Source organism: Chiloscyllium plagiosum, unplaced genomic scaffold (genome assembly GCF_037043375.1).
Source record: "Chiloscyllium plagiosum isolate Xiang-an unplaced genomic scaffold, Cpla_swu_hap1 HiC_scaffold_21, whole genome shotgun sequence".
Lineage (NCBI taxonomy): Eukaryota > Metazoa > Chordata > Chondrichthyes > Orectolobiformes > Hemiscylliidae > Chiloscyllium > Chiloscyllium plagiosum.
This window is the reverse complement of record NW_028270159.1, coordinates 5,111,958-5,132,719: the sequence shown is the minus strand read 5'-3', so window position 1 is coordinate 5,132,719 and position 20,762 is coordinate 5,111,958. Positions and strand designations below refer to the sequence as shown.

At 44.7% G+C, this 20,762-nt stretch overlaps 2 protein-coding genes across 2 annotated transcripts; one reads left to right on the top strand and one right to left on the bottom strand.

Annotated features, from left to right (window-relative positions):
• The first annotated feature begins 802 nt into the window (after positions 1–802).
• surf2 (surfeit 2) lies at positions 803–7,512 on the top strand. Its single transcript, XM_043720649.2, has 6 exons — positions 803–954; positions 2,690–2,841; positions 4,191–4,294; positions 4,719–4,901; positions 5,747–5,859; positions 7,296–7,512. Exons 1-6 carry the CDS (start codon positions 856–858, stop codon positions 7,377–7,379), a joined length of 735 nt encoding a protein of 244 aa, XP_043576584.1. The 5' UTR covers positions 803–855; the 3' UTR covers positions 7,380–7,512.
• Positions 7,513–8,425: 913 nt separating this feature from the next.
• On the bottom strand, positions 8,426–19,641 carry LOC122565012 (surfeit locus protein 4). Its single transcript, XM_043720647.2, has 6 exons — positions 19,489–19,641; positions 14,022–14,208; positions 13,862–13,938; positions 13,286–13,329; positions 12,910–13,096; positions 8,426–10,674 (listed from the first exon to the last, which is right to left on the bottom strand). The coding sequence occupies exons 1-6, from the start codon at positions 19,534–19,536 to the stop codon at positions 10,408–10,410; spliced, it is 810 nt and encodes a 269-aa protein (XP_043576582.1). The 5' UTR covers positions 19,537–19,641; the 3' UTR covers positions 8,426–10,407.
• Between the last annotated feature and the right edge of the window lie 1,121 nt (positions 19,642–20,762).

Below are 20,762 nucleotides of genomic sequence, written 5' to 3'. Positions count from 1 at the left end.
GATAGAGACATTCAGAATTTTGAAAGGGATTGACAAGGTGACCATGGAACAATTCTTTCCACGTAAATTGTGGGGAGGCCTAAACTATGGTCATCAATACCGTCAAGTCCAGTAGGTAATTTGGTTATTTAACCCAGAGCGTGTGAGAACTTGCTGCAGTATGGTTGATGTGAATGTACATTTGAGGGATAACAGGTGAGGAAAAAATACAAGGGAAGTAGATGGGTTGTGTGAAATATGGACTTACAGCCCATTTCACTTTGTCAACAGCATAAACACAATCATTTTCCGGTCCCTTTAGTTCTGAAGAGATCATTGGACTCAAAACTTTAATTCCGTTTTTCTATCTCTGCGGCCAGAACTGCTTTTGACAGCATTTTTAGTTTTTAATTTTGGTTTCACTGCATAATACAGTCGAGATAAAAACTGCAAGGCCATAGACCTGCATTTCCCCAGCAGGAAACAACCAAATTTCTCAAGCTTTAGTTTTATTGAAGGGGTCCATTCTCACGGATAAGCTCCACATGTTTTACTCGTTATTGGAGATAGTGCACTTTCACATCTGCCATCTTACCGGAAGTTCCTTATTTACTCTCCAAATAGATTTTTGGAATAGAAAACACTGTTGTTGGAGTCGGGAGGGGGTTGTCCTGACTCTAGACACTGGGTTTTGAGACTCTGATTCAAATCAGTACGTTAAATTACGTTTTAGTTTCTCGTTTGGTGGTTAGGTTAAAAAGTCCGGAAGTGTTGTCATTTTTTATTTCCGGTTACTGGTGGCCCACGTGCTTGACCCGGAAGTACCGTTGTTATACTCGATTTTAAACGGATCGGATCGACTCCGGCTCCATCTCCATGGAGGGGGTTCCTGAACTGGTCTCTGACCCTCTATCTCCTGAAGTGATTGCCTTTCTGCAGCAACACCCGGCGCTGCAGCCTGGCCACAACAACCGAGTGAGTGTGAGGCAGAGCCTTTATGTAATACCTTATTGACCTTTAAATGCCCCCATCTCTTTAAATACCTGCTTGGTCCCTTTAAGAGGCCCTACGACTCTTTAAAGAACCTCTTGTCTTTTTAAATAGCTCCACGGTTTCTTTAAGTTACCCCTTTAAACACCACGTGGTCCATTGAAATGCTCCCACAGCCACATCGCCCCCCGACACAATAAACTGCAGTTCCACTGCTCTCCCACTCCTCCCCTGTTTGAGCCAGTTCTACACAGAAGGTGATTAACTTTTATACAGGCTTGAACCTGCTGTCATTCTGGGCGGAAAACCTGCAGAAGCTCTTTAAAAGCCTCTCGCTTTCTCTCTGGAGAAATCAAGATATGGAAAACTGCGGATGCTGTAAGATCTCAGAAACAACAACAAATTGTTGGAAAAGCTTAGCAGATCTGGCGGCATCTTTGGAGAGAAATCAATTAATGTTTCGGGTCCACTGACCATTCGTCAAAATACTGCTGCTTGCTGCATGTGTTTCCGAATCCCAGCAATAGTTTACAAATATATTATTGTGGTAAGAGTGGATTTGACAAATAGAGATGCAGTGGTAAAGTGTACTGGTGTCCTTTCTATAAACCAGAGAATGAATTCAAATTCTACACTGAGCAGTTTGAGAATTTGATTAAAAATCTGGAATCAACTAAATTGATTGTGAATTGAATAGGTTGCTGGATAAATTCACTGGACTACTTAATGTCTTGTAGGGAAGGAATCCTGCTACCCTGTGTGGGACTGTATGTCACCCAGATCAATGTAATTGATTCCTAGTTGTCCCCCAAGACACTCAATTCTATCAAGCCTGTATAAAAGTTAATCACCTTCTCTGTAGAACTGGGGATGGGCATCGATGATAGTTTAAGGATAAAGGGAAAACCTTTTGGGACTGAGATGAGAATTTTTTTTAATGAATCCGTGTAATTCACTACTACAGAATCTGGTTGAGGCCAAAACATTGTATTTTCAAGAAGGAAGTCGATACAGCTTTTGTGGCTAAATGGATCAAGGGATATGAGGGGAAGCATAGACTAGGGTATTGAGCTCAATGTTGAGAGTGAGGTGCTGGAAAAGCACAGCAGGTCAGGCAGCATCTGAGGAGCCAGAGAATCGACATTTCGGGCAAAAGCCCTTCACCAGGAATTGAAATCGGTGACCAGGCGTGAGAGATCAACTAGCCTGCTCTTATCTCTTATGCTTCTATTTTACCAATCCACCAATGACACTCTCATCCCCAGAATTACTGAAAAAAAACTTACTGTTAGTTAGCTTGCAGGATCATGAGCCTATATGGTGGCACTTGGGAGTGGAACAGAGGGGACAGAACAACAAGCCTTAAACCTTAAAGTCAACTTTCACACTCTTGAAGGGCAATACGAAACATTAGTTTCAGTTAAGGAGGTGGTTAGTTCAGTTATGTGGACCTTGGAAGAAAATAACCAGTTTCTCAATCTAACAGTCTCTGAAACAATAATCAGCTGACTGATTAAGACTCCAGGGAACAATATATGCAGAGGGCTGCCTAGGAAGATCCCACGTGGAATGTACAATATAGGACAACCATTGTGGATTTGGATGAGTGAAGAATGTTGGGCCAGAGCACCAGGGACTAACGCTCTTTCATTCCCTCTCCATTCAGTTAAAATTCCCATAAATATTTTCATGCGACTAATGTTTGTATTGTGTGTTGAAGGTTAAATGTTCTCTGACTGGTCATGAGTTGCCATGCCGACTGGCAGATCTACAGACCTACACCAAAGGCAAGAAGTACCAACGCCTGGCAATGAAGGAGCCATTTAATTTCAGTCAGTTTGAGCCACACATTGTCCCCAGCACTAAAAATCAGTAAGTGTGAGATGCTCCGCATCTTATCTGACTAAGGGTTTAGAGCAATCAAATACTCACAAGGACAGCTACAGTATGGGGTTAGATACAGAGAAGAGCACTGTCGGAGGGTCAGCGCTGAGGGAGTGCCGCACTGTCGGAGGGTCAGCGCTGAGGGAGTGCCGCACTGTCGGAGGGTCAGCGCTGAGGGAGTGCCGCACTGTCGGAGGGTCAGTGCTGAGGGAGCGCCGCACTGTCGGACGGTCAGCGCTGAGGGAGTGCCGCACTGTCGGAGGGTCAGTGCTGAGGGAGCGCCGCACTGTCGGAGGGTCAGCACTGAGGGAGTGCCGCACTGTCGGAGGGTCAGCGCTGAGGGAGCGCCGCACTGTCGGAGGGTCAGCGCTGAGGGAGTGCCGCACTGTCGGAGGGTCAGCGCTGAGGGAGTGCCGCACTGTCGGAGGGTCAGTGCTGAGGGAGCGCCGCACTGTCGGACGGTCAGCGCTGAGGGAGTGCCGCACTGTCGGAGGGTCAGTGCTGAGGGAGCGCCGCACTGTCGGAGGGTCAGCACTGAGGGAGTGCCGCACTGTCGGAGGGTCAGCGCTGAGGGAGCGCCGCACTGTCGGAGGGTCAGCGCTGAGGGAGTGCCGCACTGTCGGAGGGTCAGCGCTGAGGGAGCGCCGCACTGTCGGAGGGTCAGCGCTGAGGGAGCGCCGCACTGTCGGAGGGTCAGCGCTGAGGGAGTGCCGCACTGTCGGAGGGTCAGCGCTGAGGGAGTGCCGCACTGTCGGAGGGTCAGCGCTGAGGGAGTGCCGCACTGTCGGAGGGTCAGTGCTGAGGGAGCGCCGCACTGTCGGAGGGTCAGCGCTGAGGGAGTGCCGCACTGTCGGAGAGTCAGCGCCGAGGGAGTGCCGCACTGTCGGAGAGTCAGCGCCGAGGGAGTGCCGCACTGTCGGAGAGTCAGCGCCGAGGGAGTGCCGCACTGTCGGAGAGTCAGCGCCGAGGGAGTGCCGCACTGTCAGAGAGTCAGCGCCGAGGGAGTGCCGCACTGTCGGAGGGTCAGTGCTGAGGGAGTGCCGCACTGTCGGAGGGTCAGTACTGAGGGAGCGCCGCACTGTCGGAGGGTCAGTGCTGAGGGATGTAAGAGATATCGTTACAACCAATTTGGAAATGGGGATTTTGTTCACCAGTATTTATCCAGCAAGTCACTGTAACTTAAAAAGCAGATTATCATGTGGTCATTCTGTTGTTGCTCTAGGATCTTACTATGCACACATTGGCTGCTTCACTTCTAACATTCCAGCACTGGCTATAGTTACACGAAGTGCATTGTTAACTGTGAATTCATGTGGGACATTTCTCCATTTGTTCAGGGATCAACTGTTCTGCAAATTGACCATTCGCCACATTAACAAGATTCCACAGCATGTTCTTCGCCATGTGAATGGGAAACGCTACCAGAAAGCACTGAAGAAATGTGAGTGTATTGTTCAGATAGGAAGGTGTGCCAGGCACTAAAATGGAAGTGCAGAAGAATGCACTGATTGAATGTTTTGAAGTTCATTTTATTTTATATATAAACCACCCTAAACCCTTTGATTGAATTCCAGTCTGTAACTTACTCCTGGGTATCTGTTATTGTATATATAAAGCACCTTGAACTCGATTAGATTCCAGTCAGCAACTCTCTTGTTGAGGTCTTTGAGTGAATTTTCCTGTTCAGAATCTGGCGTGCAGAGAAACTGGTGCTGGGTGGATGAGTAGGTAGTTGTTTAGTTGTTTGGTGTCAGTTTTAGCCTGGCAGGGGTTTGGGGCAGACACAAATGTGGGTGAGGTATTGGATTGACCTTGGGTTAGAGTGACCACCTCCACTAACATGTTGTCCCTCTGTTTCGGCCCAGTTAATGAGTGTGATGCTCTCGGGGTGCCCTTTGTACCAGCATGTCTCTCTCAGAAGAGAAGGCAGGATCGAGAATCTAACAGGGAGGAGTCTTGTCACAATCGGAAGGAATTCTGGGAGCCTGACAAGAGCGAAGGAAGTGAGAGTGATGATTCAAGTGACAGTATGAGTGATTTGTACCCAGGTGAGTGACTGTTAGCAGGAGCTCTGTGACCGTAACCTTTAGGTTGGATCCCAGCAGTGGTTCTGAGCCTTCAGGTGCACTTTCAGGAGGAGATTTCAAATTTCAATTCACTGAGTTTAGAAAAAAAAACCTCATTAACATTTCTTCTCTGAAGAGAATAGTTAGTTTTCCCTAATCTCTCCACAGAAAACATGTAGCTTGTCCTTGACATACCTTTGGGTACAGAACCAATGGCTGAAGCATTTGCACCTATTTTCAGCCAGAAGTGCCAAGTGCATGATTGATCTCAGCCTCTAACAGAAGGACAAGGGCAGCAGATACATGGGAACATCACCCCTACAAGTTCCCCTCTAAGCCACTCACCATCCTGACTTGGAAATACATCACTGTTTCTTCAGTGTCGCTGGGTCAAAATTCTGGAATTCCCTCCCTCATGGCACGTGGGTCAACTCACAGCACACAGACTGCAGCGGTTCAAGAAGGCAAACATCACCTTTTCGAGGTCAATGAGTTACGAATGATAATTCTTTTAAATTCACTTATGGAGCATGTGCATCACTGGCTGGGCCAGTGTTTATTGCTCATCCCTAGGTGCCCTTGAGAAGGTGAGGGTGAGTTGCCTTCTGTTGAACTGCTGCAGTCCATGTGCTGTGGGTTGACCTATAGTGCCCTCAGAGAGTGTAAATGCCGGCCCAGTCAGCAACACTCATGTCGTATGAATGGATATTTAAAAATTAATCCGTAACCCCTCCCTGAAACGCTTGTGCTACTCATGGTATCTTTACAAATGTTAATCTTGGGTTCAGTGATCAGTTGATTCTTAACAGTTAATATTTGTCTTGTAGAACACATCTTTAACAGAAAAGATGACACAAAGGCAGAGGTGTTCCCGAACAAAGAACATAGCAATGGTGAGAAAATGGAAGTTGAGGTAGCATCGCCAATGAAACGGAAAAAGGTAAAGGCTGCACCCATCACATGGAACCAATAATGTGTTTGATGCTTCTTCGGAATGGGAGGTCATTCAGCCTATTAGGCCTGCTCTACCATTCAACTCTTAGCTTAGATTTTTGTTGGGTAATGAAATTATCAAACTATTTTAATGTGGAGGTGCCAGTGATGAACTGGGGTGGACAAAGTCAGAAATCTCATGACACCAGGTGTAGATAGGCAGACTTCTATGGCTGTGCGCTTCCCTCCACTTCACCTGATGGAGCAGTGCTCCAAAAACTTGTGATCTCAAATAAGCTTGTTCGACTATAACCTGGTGTTGTGCAACTTCAGACTATTTAAAAATTGAGTTATTTGAAGGAATTGCAGAGATCTGCAATTCTTTTTGTGAAGTAGTTCCTGACATCACCCCTCAAAGGTAATTAGGAATGGACAATGAATACTGGCCTTGTTAGTAACACTCCCCTCCCAAGCATGTAGAATATATAGCTCAAATGTAAAAAAACTCTCCCACTGACTAACCCCCTTTAATATGCACCCCTGCCAATACAACGTCTCCCCAACTTATCAAATCTATTAATCACCTTAATCAAGTCACCCTTTCAATGTTCTGTACTCAAGTAGTACAAGTTTAGTCTGACGATTGTTGTGACACAATGGTAGCATCTCGACCTGTGGTCCAGAAGGTGTGGGGTTCAAATCCCATCTGGCCCAGAGGTGTCATTTTCTTAACAAGGTGATATGTGGGCTCTTGTGGTGCAGTGGTAATTTGCTTGCCTGTAAGCAAAGAGGCCCAGGTTCAATAACATCTCTGAACAGAATATGACAGCACATAAAGAGATCCTTTGGCCCAACTCATTCATGCTGACCTGTTTTCCTAAACTGAACCAATCCTGTTTTCCTGTGTTGACCCCTATTCCTCCTTCCCCTTTCATATCCATGGAGCTGTCCAGATGTCTTTTTACTGTTGTAATTGTACTTGCCTCTATCAACCTGTTCCATATATGCACCACCCACTTTGTGAAACAAGTTGCCCCTCAGGTCCCTTTTTAAATCTTTCCCCACTCACATTGAACTTATGTCCTCTAGTTTTAGACTCTCCTACTCTGGGGAAAAGACATTGGCTAGGCTGGTGAGAAAGCTGACAAGTTTTGTATGTGCAACTTGTCCTCAAATTTAATCCTTTTAACCAGCTCACCTGTCACAGACTATCTTTCCCAGCACAAATGCAGTTACTTCAAATGGTATGGAGGTTAAGACTGAGATGAACAGAATTTTGTTGGTGAGAGTATTGATGAAAATGGAACAAAGTGTGCAGCATGAGTCTGATATGACAGACTGAGGGACTGAATGGTGTCTAATGTTTGTTTTCTCTCATGAATAGAAGGTTGGGAAATTAAATTGCTCTTCTAATATCCAGTGAATGTTTCTCCCCATCCCCAGCCACAGCCACAAACTTACATGAAGAAGAAATTGAAGAAAGGGGCCTCTCAAAGACCCAGCAGTCACGGCAAGTCTAAAACATAACTGAAAACTGGAAATCAGAACTAACCCTGGGAACAACTTAGCCATTTGGTCGCCTGGTACAATGTGCTGAGTAGTTACTGTACAGTTTCAATTTGTATCTGTGTAGGGAGTAAAGCATACCTGAAACAGTAAAGCTGTGAGCATCTTTGAACCTCTTGTTCAACTGTAACCTTGAGTCCTTCCATCTCCTCTGTTAACAATGTTGACTCACACAAGGATGCAGGCTACAAAACTATTTCTATAACTTGGTATCATAGCCATATGTACCCAAGAGGATAATCAAACAAAACTTGATGCTGCAGAGGAGATATTAGGACAGGTGACCAAAAGTCTTAGTCAAAGAGAGAACTTCCAAGCTGGCACACTAATTGAAATTTGAGCTTGTTCAAGGCTGGGTTGGAGTAACGCGGGTGAGGGTTGTGGGGCCGGAATTGAAAATTGAATTTCAAAACTTGTATGAGAATTTTAAAATTGGCTCTGAGTGAAGCAATGCTTCAGTGTTGGTTAGTGAGTTGGGTGCTGGCTCAATGTAATGTGATAGAAGTTAGAATGTTGGCAGCAGAATTCTGGTTCTGATGTCAGTACCACCGGATGTAAATGTAACCAGAGGGTTTCAACTTGCACTTCATAGCAGTGATGGGATCAAGGACCATGGTTCATGTCCTACCTCTGTAGAGAGGTAGACCAATGCCTGGCTCAGAGTAAGTGAGCACAGCTGAGGCTGAGATAACAATGTTTTTCTGCTAGAAGATTCCATAATGATTGAGTCAAGGTTTTACTTTCATTTCTGAACACATGTAAAGCTGATCTTTATTACCCATTCATAGTGGCACTTACACCTAGGTTTTGATGCAGCAATATGGGAATGGTGCCTCTATCTGGGTGAAGAGGCTAATATGTGGAAGGGGTATTTGGAAGTATTCTGTGCTGTAGGCTGCTGAGCTTGCCAGTTGCTGTCTTGCATCTGCTAATCCAGCAGACAACAGAACAAATCCCACTACCTCGGTTGAAAAACAACTGGTATGAATGCAACAATGCAGAGGGGGTGCAGGGAAATTCACAGCTTTTATTTAACAACAAACTCAACAGCACAATTTTCAGAAGAGAACAAAGGTTCCTGGAATTTTGCACTAATAGTTACCCAATGGTCTGGAGCTGCTGTGGCCACAACAGCAGTAAGAGCTTGCCTCCACTCCAGTGACCTTGTACTCTACATGTGAACATTTTTAAAGGAAAAAAAAGCTGTGTAAACACGTTCCCAGCAGAAATGCAGGTACGCTCTGTACCACCCCTCCCTCCTCCCAATCAGGCACATCGACTAATACTGACAGTTATTGCACTGAGCGGCTTCAGAATGAGTCCATCGTTATTGCTGTTTATATAAATTATTTTCTATCCCTCCTCTCTTGAAGTGAACTTTGTCAGGAATTTCCAGTCCATTGGATGCTGGCTGTTTATTTCAGCTTTTCAATTGCAGAGGACATCACAGTCTAGTTTGACCCTTGTGTTTCACACAATTCCATGCAAGAGTCACAGTGAGGAGGAGAGGTGAGGCCTGGGGTGCCTGAACATTTTGAAAATATTTCTGTTTGAAACAGAAACAACTTGTATAGGGACCAGCCATGAAGTGTCACCCATTTCTGCCACTGTGCAGGGTCTACTAAACCTAGCAGAATACCAAGATGCAACGTCAAGGGAAAGATAAATAATGCAACCACTTTTAAAAACAGGAAGCAGACCTTAACATATTTTTGAAAATTACAGCCACAGCAAGATTAATTTTGAAACAGGAATATTCAGTGGCAGTATATGTTAATACCAAATCCATCAATAACATGATCAGCAATCCACTGCAAAATTAACTTGGAAATGTAGGTCATTCACTCTCACACTACACTCTGCACTTTGTGATGGTGGTGGCAGTGATATTCAGCATTATCCTCCTTATAGAAGGGACTGGCTCTGTCTGGCAGTTTCCACACATATCTCAAGCAACAAGGGCACTCTATGAGCCTGAAGAGTGATGGATAGGTATTACGATATGGTAGATGGGAATCAAGCTGAACCTAGTAAACACATTAATTACACACGAGCATGCTTTTACTCGCGTGCACAATTGGATGAGGACCTAAAATCTGAGTCAGTTTCCCCTTCTTAACCCTCAGTGATTATCAAAGCAACAACTCCAATCACATACCTCCACCTACACACTGGGGAAATCAAACCCCAGTCCTTTCAGAATCACCTGGCACATACATCAACTACACAGGCAGTTTGTACTAGCCACTTTTAAACATCTAGCAAGAGGGTTCTGGGTCTTGGTAACAGCCTTTGGGAATGTCTGTCCCATGATCTCAGCATCTACTTATATCTGAGATCAGTAAAGGTTACAGAAACTGCATTCGCAGAGAAAGGATGAACAACACTAGGAGTTGATCCTCAGCTGGTAGTTTGGACAGACAGAGCCTGGGAGGGATTTTAATCAATAAGGGTACCTCATTTTGGCACAACTTAGTGTTAGAGAACATAACCATTTTTAGTGAAATGTAATTAAATAAGGAGTTATAATAGCTACAAGTTGACTCATGAGAGTAGGAAAATATTCCAATTCCTTTCCTCCTGGGACAAGAATATGCAAAGAGAACTAACTCTACACAGTAGCAGGAACCTGAACTGGGGCTTCATTTTAACTTTGTTTTTTTTTAAAGAGGCTAAGTTAATTCTTTAATACATAGCCAGTGTCAAAAGTCTGAACCTGAAATACTTTACTGTTGGGACATTGTAAATTTACAATTGTCTTTTATCTCTGAAAGCCAAAAGAAGGCTGTGTTTTGTGAAGTTACCAATGAGCAGTGGAGCATTACATGCCCTGAATGAGAATGCATTGAAATCTGGGTAAAAGTACATACTGTAAACTGTACAAAACAGTGGGGAAGGATGGTTGATAAGGAAGAGGGATGAAAGGTGGTGGTTGTGGGAAGAGGAAGGCGGATGGAGGGTGGCAGCAGTTTTGAAGATGGTACACCAATCACCACTCTTTCTTCTTCTCGTCCATTGAAACACCGCCAGGGCCCAGTGCAACCACAAGCAGGAGCCCCCCAATCACAGACATGCTCTGGAAGAAGTCATATTTCAGGAAGTCATGCATGGGCTTGTAGGCAGGGATTGTCCAGAAGGCATTGAAGTAGAGGTTAAGACTGAAGAGCCAGACGACCAAGGTCAGAGCGGCCAACTTCGTTTTGAAGCCGATTGCCACCAGGACGATCAAACCTGTTCCCACCACGTTCTGGATAATCTACAAAAGGGAGAAAAATTACACACGTTCTGGGTCAGATGGGAGCACAACACTAATCCTGACCACGTTATTACACCCTTCTCCAATGCAGTGCTGACTCCTGCTGGCATTTCAGATTCAGAAACCATTTACCCAGATACAACTGACTGCTCAACCATATGAAGCACCATACATTACATAGAATTACTTAAGCAGAATATGACAGACGCAGGGAAACTGTAATAAAAGCAGAAAACACTGAAAACGGTCAGCTAGAGTCAGTGAGGAGAGAAACTATTAACTATTCAGGTCTGTAACCTTCAGTCAAATAGTAAAAAGATGTAAAGGAGTTTTATTGCTCACTCAGCTGTCCCACAGTTTCAACATTATATTTTGTCAAGGCTAACAGCAACTACCATAGGTCTTCAAGTGACAGAAGAGTGCATGTCACACCTGCTGGGAGGAGAGAGAACAACTATAGCAGCTAGGTGATCTCAACTATCATGGCTTCACACAAAGTGTGACCATCAAGATTCCATGGATAATAACAGCTCTCCAAAGTATCAACTCCAATATCACAGGCAGGGTTACTTGCCAAGTCCTGTGGCGATGGAAACACAGCAATGTACCTGGCTGTCCCTAATCAAAACGCTGCACACAGGTGACAGATGTATGCAGGTCACTAGATATGTGCTGGGTCTGAGATGTCTTTTGGCAGCAGCATATGATGGAGTATTCCCTTTCAGAATACTCTCTGCTCACTGAATATGGGGAAGGAGTTAGAAAAGATGCCTGGAGAGGAAACTATCCCACTTTCACCCAGGGATCAGCACATTGTGGGATCACCATTTTCGTGGTCAATCAGGGAACACTTGGCTTTTGCAACTTAGAATGTTAAAACATTCATAATTAATCTTGAGTGTGACTAAAAGGACTACCATATAAATAGAAGCAAAGGGAAATCATAGACAAATGAAAGACTGGAATGCTGATTAGTAGCAACAATGCAAATCTGAAAATACTTAACTAATATTGCCCTTTTTACATTAATATGAAATAACTTGTTAGCTCAGTTTTATTCATAAGGCTGGCACAACGCCGAGGGCTGAAGGGCCTGTACAGTACTGTTCTACGGCTCTATGTCTGGGAAGAAGAACTGCAAACGCATAGGTGTATAGTAATAGGGTATGGGAAAGGGTCCGAGTGGGATGCTCTTCAAAGGGTCAGTGTGGACTAGTTGGGCAAAATGGCCTGTTTCCACAGTGTAGGGATTCTGTGATGATGATGATTGAGCCCCATTTTCCTGGAGGGGCGGCTTAGAGCAAGCAGAGGATATTCTACTGGAAAGGCAACACTGGCAGCAACCCTTACATGCATGGAATTTGTTTTCGGATCTTGGATGTGTTTTCAGAACTCCCCAGTATTGTAAATGAAGGCTCATGACATTACAGCTTTGGCTGGGTCTGAATAGTCTGCCAGGTCAAATTTCAACTCTCAAATGGCCAGTGTTCTGGGGAAAACAATGGGAATAGGACTAAGGCATTTGAAGCTCAGTAGCACTAAGGGCAGCTTACTGCCAATCATTGTAAATGGCAATCTGTCCATCATGCTGCATCACACGTTGAGTCAAAGTGTCTTAACGTTGAGGCAGAGTGGCAGCAGAGAAAAGGAAGCAAATTCTGTACTCCTGGTTCCACTACCTCATGGGATGTCCTGCCCCATGTACCCATAGATCTCTGGGTCGAAAACCAGCCTGTTCAGTCACAGTAGCATCTCAAGATGCAGACATTATCCTTAAATCTGGGGGTAGCAGACGACAAAGATTGGAACCTATTTTTGGCAACATTCAAGCAACAAATAACAAAGACTGAGATAGGCCGGAATGCAGGAGAGATTAAAGTGCAGAAGCAGTATGCTCCAAAGCAAAATGAAGGTGTAACGGTAAAAATAAAAACTCAAAAGTTGTGCTAGAGATAGTGGAAGTGGAAGAGCAGAATCTAAACTGAAATAGCACTAGAAGTACCAAGCGTGGAGGAGAGGAGGAATTAATTCCTGAGGCTGTTACTCCATCTGGTATGACCTGGGTTGTACGCACTCTGAAAATTTTAAGTTACTGGACTGTTTCAGCACAAGAATTGGGCTTTTCAAGTAAGCTAGTGTGTTCCTTTGAGACTGCTGTATGTCTTTTTCATGTTATTAATAAAGATATCCAGCACACCCGGACAACCCACCCCAGCACGCCTACTCCCAACTCACCGAGAAGAAGTTGGCGTTAAAATGCAACAAGGTCATGAACATCAGGATGAGCAGGACACGGCCTCCCAGCTGCATGTATTGTTTTGGGGAGCTCTCGCTGATTGTTGGAACGCCAGCAAACATGCTTTTACCTTCTGATCGAGACTCAGCCAGCAACAGCAGCAAGCCACCCCCTAGGGCCAGGTTTCTAACCAGAGCAAAGAGAGGGCCAGAGTATTAACACAGGTCATTGAAACTCAAATTCCAACACGTTACACATTTTAGCCATTGCGCTCTTAACCCGAAAGCATGGACGCTGGAATGTACAGCAGAGCAACGCTGGCTGGAAGTAAAAAAGGGGAGGTGGCAGACAGCCAGAGTGGGGGGAGATACGCACCTCATCAGGAACTTCAGGTCCCATAAGATACTGTAGGCAACAGTCTGAAATCAAAGAAATGGAGCAGTTAGTGCACATCTCATTGCTGACTACAGGAGAGGAGACAGGGCAGGCAGTCTACCCAGTAAGAGACCAGGAAACTTGATGGAGAAACATGAGCCACACTCCTGTTTAAATAATAGCAATAAATGGTATGGATAACGCCTGGTTGAGAAACTTTAAACAAAACTCCCGTGTCAGAATACAGCATTCAATTGTAGTCACATCAGAAGGGAGTCAAATCTGAATAATTCTGCAGCAATACCGGGAATGTGATGAAGAGTGAGATTCTGGGCTGATATTTCCACTATTAGAGACTGACCTCAGTCTCTGAGCTAATGACAGACAAGATACCATTTCACTTCTCACTCCATCTCTGCACAATCATAAATTTTAAAACTTTTTTTGAGGGAGAATGCGTTAGCTGTTAAACTCTAATATACAAAATTATGGATTCGGAGAGACTAGACTCCAGCTACAGATCTCAGGCTCAAGTTACTAATTGTTAAAAAGCAGTGGAGAGTTCTTCCTTATTACCTGTAATCCTATAATTCCAAACAGTCCAAAGCAGGCATACTGTACAAAATTTCGACTTAATATCAGGATACATCCACCTGTGGAGAAGACAACAAGTCAACAGACCAAGATGCAGCATAAAATGGGGTAACGGTGAAAAGAACAATTGGTTGCCTCTTACCTAACTGTCCAAAGAGGTTGATCAGTACAAAGCAGATAGCCAGGAAATAGCCACAATTCCAGGTGGCCTCAATATAATCCCGCTGCTCATTCCACTGAAACCACATACGAATCCCATCCTCTAGAAAGGTGCTTATTAGACACAGGCGCGCAAGGTGAGGCAGGTAATGCTTGGTCATCCGCAGAAACTGTAAGTATGGAAAACTAAATGAAAGCAGTGAAAGTGCAAACTGAAAATACAGCTCAACCACCGCGACAGCCCTGGGACCAGTACACTGCCTCCAAAAATCTCAAACACCTCTGACAAAGCCATGCTGACTATCCCTGATCAAAGCTCACCTTTCTAAATGGAGATAGATTAATTTTCTCCTTCATTACTTTCTTTCAATAGTTGCCCTACCATTGATACTAGACTCACCAGTTTCACATTCCCCGGTTCTGTGCTGTACACTTCTCTGATTCTTTCTACCACACTTCTTGGAAAGTATTAACTGCCCTCCAGTCCTTTGGTATCTCCCTTATGGCCAGAGATGATTTAAAAATTTGGGTAAGGGCCTCTACAATTTCCTTGAGGAGAAAGTGAGGTCTGCAGATGCTGGAGATCAGAGCTGAAAATGTGTTGCTGGAAAAGCGCAGCAGGTCAGGCAGCATCCAGAAGGGCTTATGCCCGAAACGTCGATTCTCCTGTTCCCTGGATGCTGCCTGACCTGCTGCACTGTTCCAGCAACACATTTTCACCTCAACAATTTCCTCCCTTGTCTCCCACAATTCTGCCGGAACTGGAAATTTGCCTTCTTTTAAAACAGCTAAAACCTCCAATAGCTCCTCGTTTCTTATATCAATGTGCTCAAGAGCTGCACAGTCCATCTTCTTGAATTCTGTCCTTGTATACTCCTCCTCCTGAGTAAAAACATATGTGAAGTACCATTTAATCTTTGTGCCCTGTGATGGTGCCTTTTGAGCACAAATTCATACTCCAGTCACTAGAGTTCCATCCACTCCCGAATTGACCTACTAGGAGACGCTCAGGCCTGAGAAATACTTAAAAAGGGGGAACTCAACACCCAGCTGGAATTTAACCAAAATACAGAAATTTCTCATTATTAAAGATATCAGAATTACAGGTTGCAGAAATCTCGGAGTATTGAGAGGCTAAAGGAGATCAGATGTGGAGGTGTAAGACTATGAAGAGATTGGAAAACATGGATGAGAATCAGAACCCGGTGCAGTCATTACAGCAGAGGCTAAACTTCAGAAGCACTTATTAATTGGACAGCTTGAAGGTTGTGAAAGGCACTATCAAAATACAGAAACTCTCTCTCCTTGAGAATACATTTGCAAATACTTGCTCCAGTGTTGATTTCAACATTATATTCACTTAGAATCCCTCACATGCCATTCAGTTCTGTACATGTCCTTGAGATTGCAGATGTTACACTGTCACAGTGAACAGATAGAGAGAATTCCAAGCAGAACCCAGCAGTAATTTAAGATTAACCACAAAACTGTTTCCCTTTCGGATCCTGTGTCCAAGCTAACATACGGTCCACTTAAGCGTTCCTCATTCTGGGATTTGGGGAATGAACTTTCCCTCTCTTCTACCCAAACCAGTAACTGTAACTGCTCGCTTTTGGCATCATTATACAATCTGCTGGCTGCTTTGTTCTGGGGGGGATGGAGGTTATGGTGGAGACAGAAAGAGACAACACTTAACCAAGAAAAAACAGGCAGACATAGACTTCAGCAGCACCATGCAAGTGGGCTCAAGGAAGAATTTGTTCTTATAGAAACAAACATTTCACATCCATTGGATATTCCAAGAAAGTTTTCAGCCAATTATGCATGGCAGTATGATATTTACTAATTCATTTATTTGGAAAAACAAGTCACTGCTTAAGAGATAACTATTGTTCATGACATGGGGCAACTTCCTTACTGTTCTTCAAAACAGTGGCCATGAGATCATTTCTGTCCACTCAATGAAGTCAGGGTTTAGTATCTGTTAGGGGCATTTAGTAGATCTTTGATCATCCTGGGAGCTCCATAATAGCATGATAATAGCATTTCAGACTAAGCACAATGATCAAACTCTAGCAGAAAGATGACAACAGACTCAGACGTGGCTGAAAACTGTCATTAAAATCATTCCTTCCTCCCAAATGCATTCTCTCATGACATCACTTCACAAATAACCATACTGTAGTCCAAAATGTGGTCTGTAAGAAGCAGCTATGAATAGGTCATTGACAGTAGAAAGGCTGTCCTTTCTAAATACGGGCCTGGCAACCAAAGAATACTAACCCAACAGTGACCAGTAAACATCCAGAGGTTCCAGTGGTGATAAAAGCAGCTCCTGACAGATCCACACAGCTACTACTGGGAGAGCAGGGAGTTCTCCCATATCCTTTGCCAATGTCTACTTATCAATGAGATTAGTAAAACACAGATTATCTATTGTCACACCACTGACTGGGGGAGCTTGCAGTGCACAGACCGGCTGCCATGTTTATTACATTGTAATACTTACGATCCTCTGGGGGAAAAAAAAAGTATACATCACTGACTGTTAAATGCGTTGTGAAAGCCATTCTAGAATTCTAAGTCCTTTATGCAATTTTCTTAAAAGAAATCCAAGGGTTTTGTTGATGTTCCAACTTGTCACAATCTGCAAGAGACTTCCTTTGATCTCACTCTCCAAAAGACATAGGGTGCTATTCTAAAAGTACCCATTCTTCACAGCCATGCCTGGAGTCATACCTGGCACATAGCAAGATGGCTGAGATTGTTGGAAGTCAGTCATCTCAGGTTCAGGACATCTCTGCAGGAGTTCCTCAATCGCGTCTTAGGCTCATCCATCTTCAGGTACTTCAATAATCTCCCCATTATGTCAGAAGTGGGGATGTTTACTGATGATTGCAGTGCTCAGCGCCATTTGTGACTACTCAGATACTGAAGCAATCAATGTTCAAATACAATATCTAGACTTGGGCCGACAAGTGGCAAGTAACATTTACGCCACACATTTGCCAAGTAATGGAGAAACTGAGGACGGCAGATGCTGGAGCTCAGAGTTGAGAGTGTGGTACTGGAAAAGCACAGCAGAACAGGCAGCACCTGAGGGGCAGGAGAATCGACATTCTGGGCATAAGCCCCAATGAAGGGCCTATGCCCGAAACACCGATTCTCCTGCTGCTTGGATGCTGCCTATCCTGCTGTTCTTTTCCAGCACTACACAAGTGCCAGGCAATGACCAACTTCAACAAGTGACAATCTAATTATTTCCCCATGACATTCAATGGTGTTACCATTACCAAATCTCCAACCGACATCCTGGGGATTGCCACTGAACAGCAATGGAACTGGACTAGCCATATAACCAGCAGCTACAACAGCAGGTCATAGGCTAGGAATGCTGTGGCAAGTAACTCACCACCTGACACCCCAAAGCCTATTCAACATCTATAAGGCACAAGTCAGGAATATGAAGGGACACTCTCCACTTGCCTGGACAGATGCTGCTCCAAAAATATTCATGAGGTTTGACACTATCCAGATCAAGGCAGTCCACTTGATTGATACCAGGTCCACTCCCTTACTATCAATGCTCAGTAGCAGCTCATGTGTAAAATCTCCAAGGTGCACAAGGCTCCTTAGATAGAACCTTCCAAACCCACGACCACTTCATCTAGAAATTCAAGAGCAGCAGATCCATGGGAACACCACCACAACCTACAAGTGTCCCAAGCTACTCACCATCCTGACTTGGAAATATACTGTCTTTCCTTCAGGGTTGTTGGGTCAAAAGTCCTGGAATTCCCTCCTTATGGGTATTGTGTCTCTACCTACAGCATACAGACTGCAGCAGTTTAACCAGTGCACTACCACCTTCTCAAGGGCAACTAGAAATGTTGCCTCAGTAAATGACACCCACACCCCATGAGTTAATGAACAAAACAAAGGAATACGAATTACTTCAGAGTTTGTAGACAGAGTTTCAGTGTCACACTGTAATCCTGGATGATTTGGTGCAATCTAACAGGGGACAGTATACGTCAGCTAATTACTGCTGTAACCAGCTCTTTGCCCTGCAAACTCAGAATTCAATGATAGATACATAGATCGTAGAATCCCTACAGTGTGGAAACAGGCCATTTTGGCCAATAAGTCCACACCGACCCTCCGAACAGTAATCCATCCAGACTCATTCCTATTACTCTACATTTACCCCCGACACATCCCTGAACACTATGGGCAATTTAGCATGGCCAGTTTCCCTCACCTGTACATCTTTGGACGGTGGGAGGAAACTGGAGCACCTGGAGGAAACTCCACACAGACAGTTGCCTGAGGCTGAAATCGAACCCAGGTCCTTGGCGCTGCGAGGCAGCAGTGCTAACCACTGAGCCACCAAAGTGCAGAGATTATGTTGCTTGACTAACAATCCAAATAACAGTATTTTGTACCCCAGTGCAGTCAATTTAAGAACCTATATTCTGTTTAGTTCTGGAAACAGATATGGGACAAGTTAAAGTTACCATGAAGTTGTTAACTGTCAGAAACAGTCCAGCTGCTTCATTAAAGTCCCTTAGCAAAGGAAGTCTTACTCAGTATGTCGATAGTAGTCATGATTTGAAAATGCCGGTGTTGGACTGGGGTGTACGAAGTTAAAACCACCTGATGAAGGAGCAGCGCTCTGAAAGCTGGTGTGTTTCCAATTAAACCTGTTGGACTATAATCTGATGTTGTGTGATTTTTAACTTTACTCAGTATGGACTGACTAAACTCACACTGTAACTCAATTTGTTTGACTCATTTATCAACATAGCAAATACCACTTCATAATTAAGAAGTGGACTGAAATATTAAAAAGAGATAATAATTGTGTCACACTGCATATCTGCACAATTTTCCATAGCTATAAAATCTACTGCAACAGTAAGGTTTAATTAGAGAATGACCTGTTTACACAGGTATTTAACATTGCACAAAGAAAGCGAGATTCCATACAAAGAATTATAAGTAGCCGCAAACAGAGACCAAAATGAGTCGCATCCTGGACATGTTCGATGGGTGAGAGTTAAATTCATTCAAAAGCACCACCCTTCAGAAACACACACATTAACTCGAGGATCTGTACTTGATAAACACAAATATTTTTTCATTTATAGGTTTGAGCGAAACCTGTTGCTAACATCAGAGATTAAAGTGATTTTACCGTTCAGCTATTTAACAGCAGAAACAATGCAGAGAGCGCCTGGGGTAAGGAGACTACAGCACAAGGCAAGGACAAGGCAGCCAGACCCCCGCGGGGGAAGTACCCAGACCCGGGGACAGGGGGTGGGGGGGAAAGTGCCCAGAGCCCGGGCCTCAGGCTGAGACCTGGCGCTGAGGGGTGGCCGGGCCGGAAGGTGTTGCTGCTGCGGGTGGGGTGGGGTGGGGTGGGGGGGCCGGCTTACGGGCCCTGGTACCTGGTCAGCGATGTCCTCCGCCGCGCCCATGATGTCGCTGTAGCCCATTTCGCCTTCCCGCCGCCCGGCCGCCGGAACTGTGGGCCGCACGTCTACTCACACCATCAGAGGGCGGAGCCTCACCGTCTCCCACAACACACCGCGCCGCCACGTCGGCGGCTGGGGGGCGGGACCACACCTGCAGACGGTGATGGTCTCGGTCAAGGGGCGGGGCTAGGTCAGACGGAGGGACGAGATGGGAGGCGGGGCTAGATGGCGAACTGCGTGGGACAAAGGTCAGGGGGGCGGAGCTAGATCAGGGCGCATGACTTGATCACGGGGCGGGGCTAAAACAGGGGCGGAGCTAGAGGCTGGTTTGATGTGGAGGTGCTGGTGTTGGTCTGGGGTGGACAAAGTTAAAAATCACACACCACCAGGTTATGGTCCAACAGGTTTAACTGGAAGCACCAGCTTTCAGAGAGCTGCCCCTTAGTCAGGGAGCTAGTGGGGTTCGATCATAGGATACAGAGTTTATAACTGATGCGACGTATTGAACAAATCTAGATTGCTGTTAAGTCTTTAATCACTTACAATGGAAATATATGTTTCGATTGATTAATATTCATTAAATCCCAGAACTTCTTTCAAGTCACAGTCCCAAGATAACCGAAGGTTTTATAAAAAAGACAATGGATTAAAGGTGTGAGGTTACAGTCTGACCCAATCTTGAGCCAGACTGGTTTTATTTCCAAAGTATGAACTTATAAAATGTCACATGGACTGACTGCCTACAGATTGTGTTTTTTTTAACAAAATAGAATGTTTCTACAAAAAAAATCTGCAAATGCAAATTCTCCCCATAGACTGATGTGTGTGTGTGTGAGGGAAAGAGGGAGAGTGAGTGTGTGTGAACAGAGTGAGAGTGAGTAAGTGTGTGTGGGTGCGTATGTGTTTGTGGTAGAGAGGGAGTGAGTATTTGTGTGCATGTGAGAGTGCGTGTGTGCATGCTTGATAGTGTGTGCAGAGTGTGACAGAGTATATGTCTGTGTGAGGATGTGTACGTGAGTGTGGGTGTGTGTGTCTGAGAGAGTGTGTGTATGAGAGAGCGTCTGTGTGAGTATGTTAATGTGATTGTGTGTAAGTGTGTGTGTTTGTGTGCTTGTGTGTGAGTGAGAGTGTATAGTGTAGTGGAGTCACCTGTAGTGTGATATGAATCCAAGAACCTGGTTGAGGCCATCCTCATGGATACTGAACTTGGTTTATCAGCCTCTGCTCAGTGACTCTGTGTTCTTGCA

Excerpts from the sequence above, each read along its gene's own strand:
- surf2 (XM_043720649.2), top strand. The coding sequence starts at position 856 with ATGGAGGGGGTTCCTGAACTGGTCTCTGACCCTCTATCTCCTGAAGTG. Across the intron at positions 2,842-4,190 it reads GTCCCCAGCACTAAAAATCA|GGATCAACTGTTCTGCAAAT; the intron begins GTAAGTGTGAGA and ends CCATTTGTTCAG. Across the intron at positions 5,860-7,295 it reads CGCCAATGAAACGGAAAAAG|CCACAGCCACAAACTTACAT; the intron begins GTAAAGGCTGCA and ends CCCCATCCCCAG.
- LOC122565012 (XM_043720647.2), bottom strand. The coding sequence starts at position 19,536 with ATGGGCTACAGCGACATCATGGGCGCGGCGGAGGACATCGCTGACCAG. Across the intron at positions 13,939-14,021 it reads CAACCTCTTTGGACAGTTAG|GTGGATGTATCCTGATATTA; the intron begins GTAAGAGGCAAC and ends TCTTCTCCACAG. Across the intron at positions 13,330-13,861 it reads TTGGAATTATAGGATTACAG|ACTGTTGCCTACAGTATCTT; the intron begins GTAATAAGGAAG and ends CTTTGATTTCAG.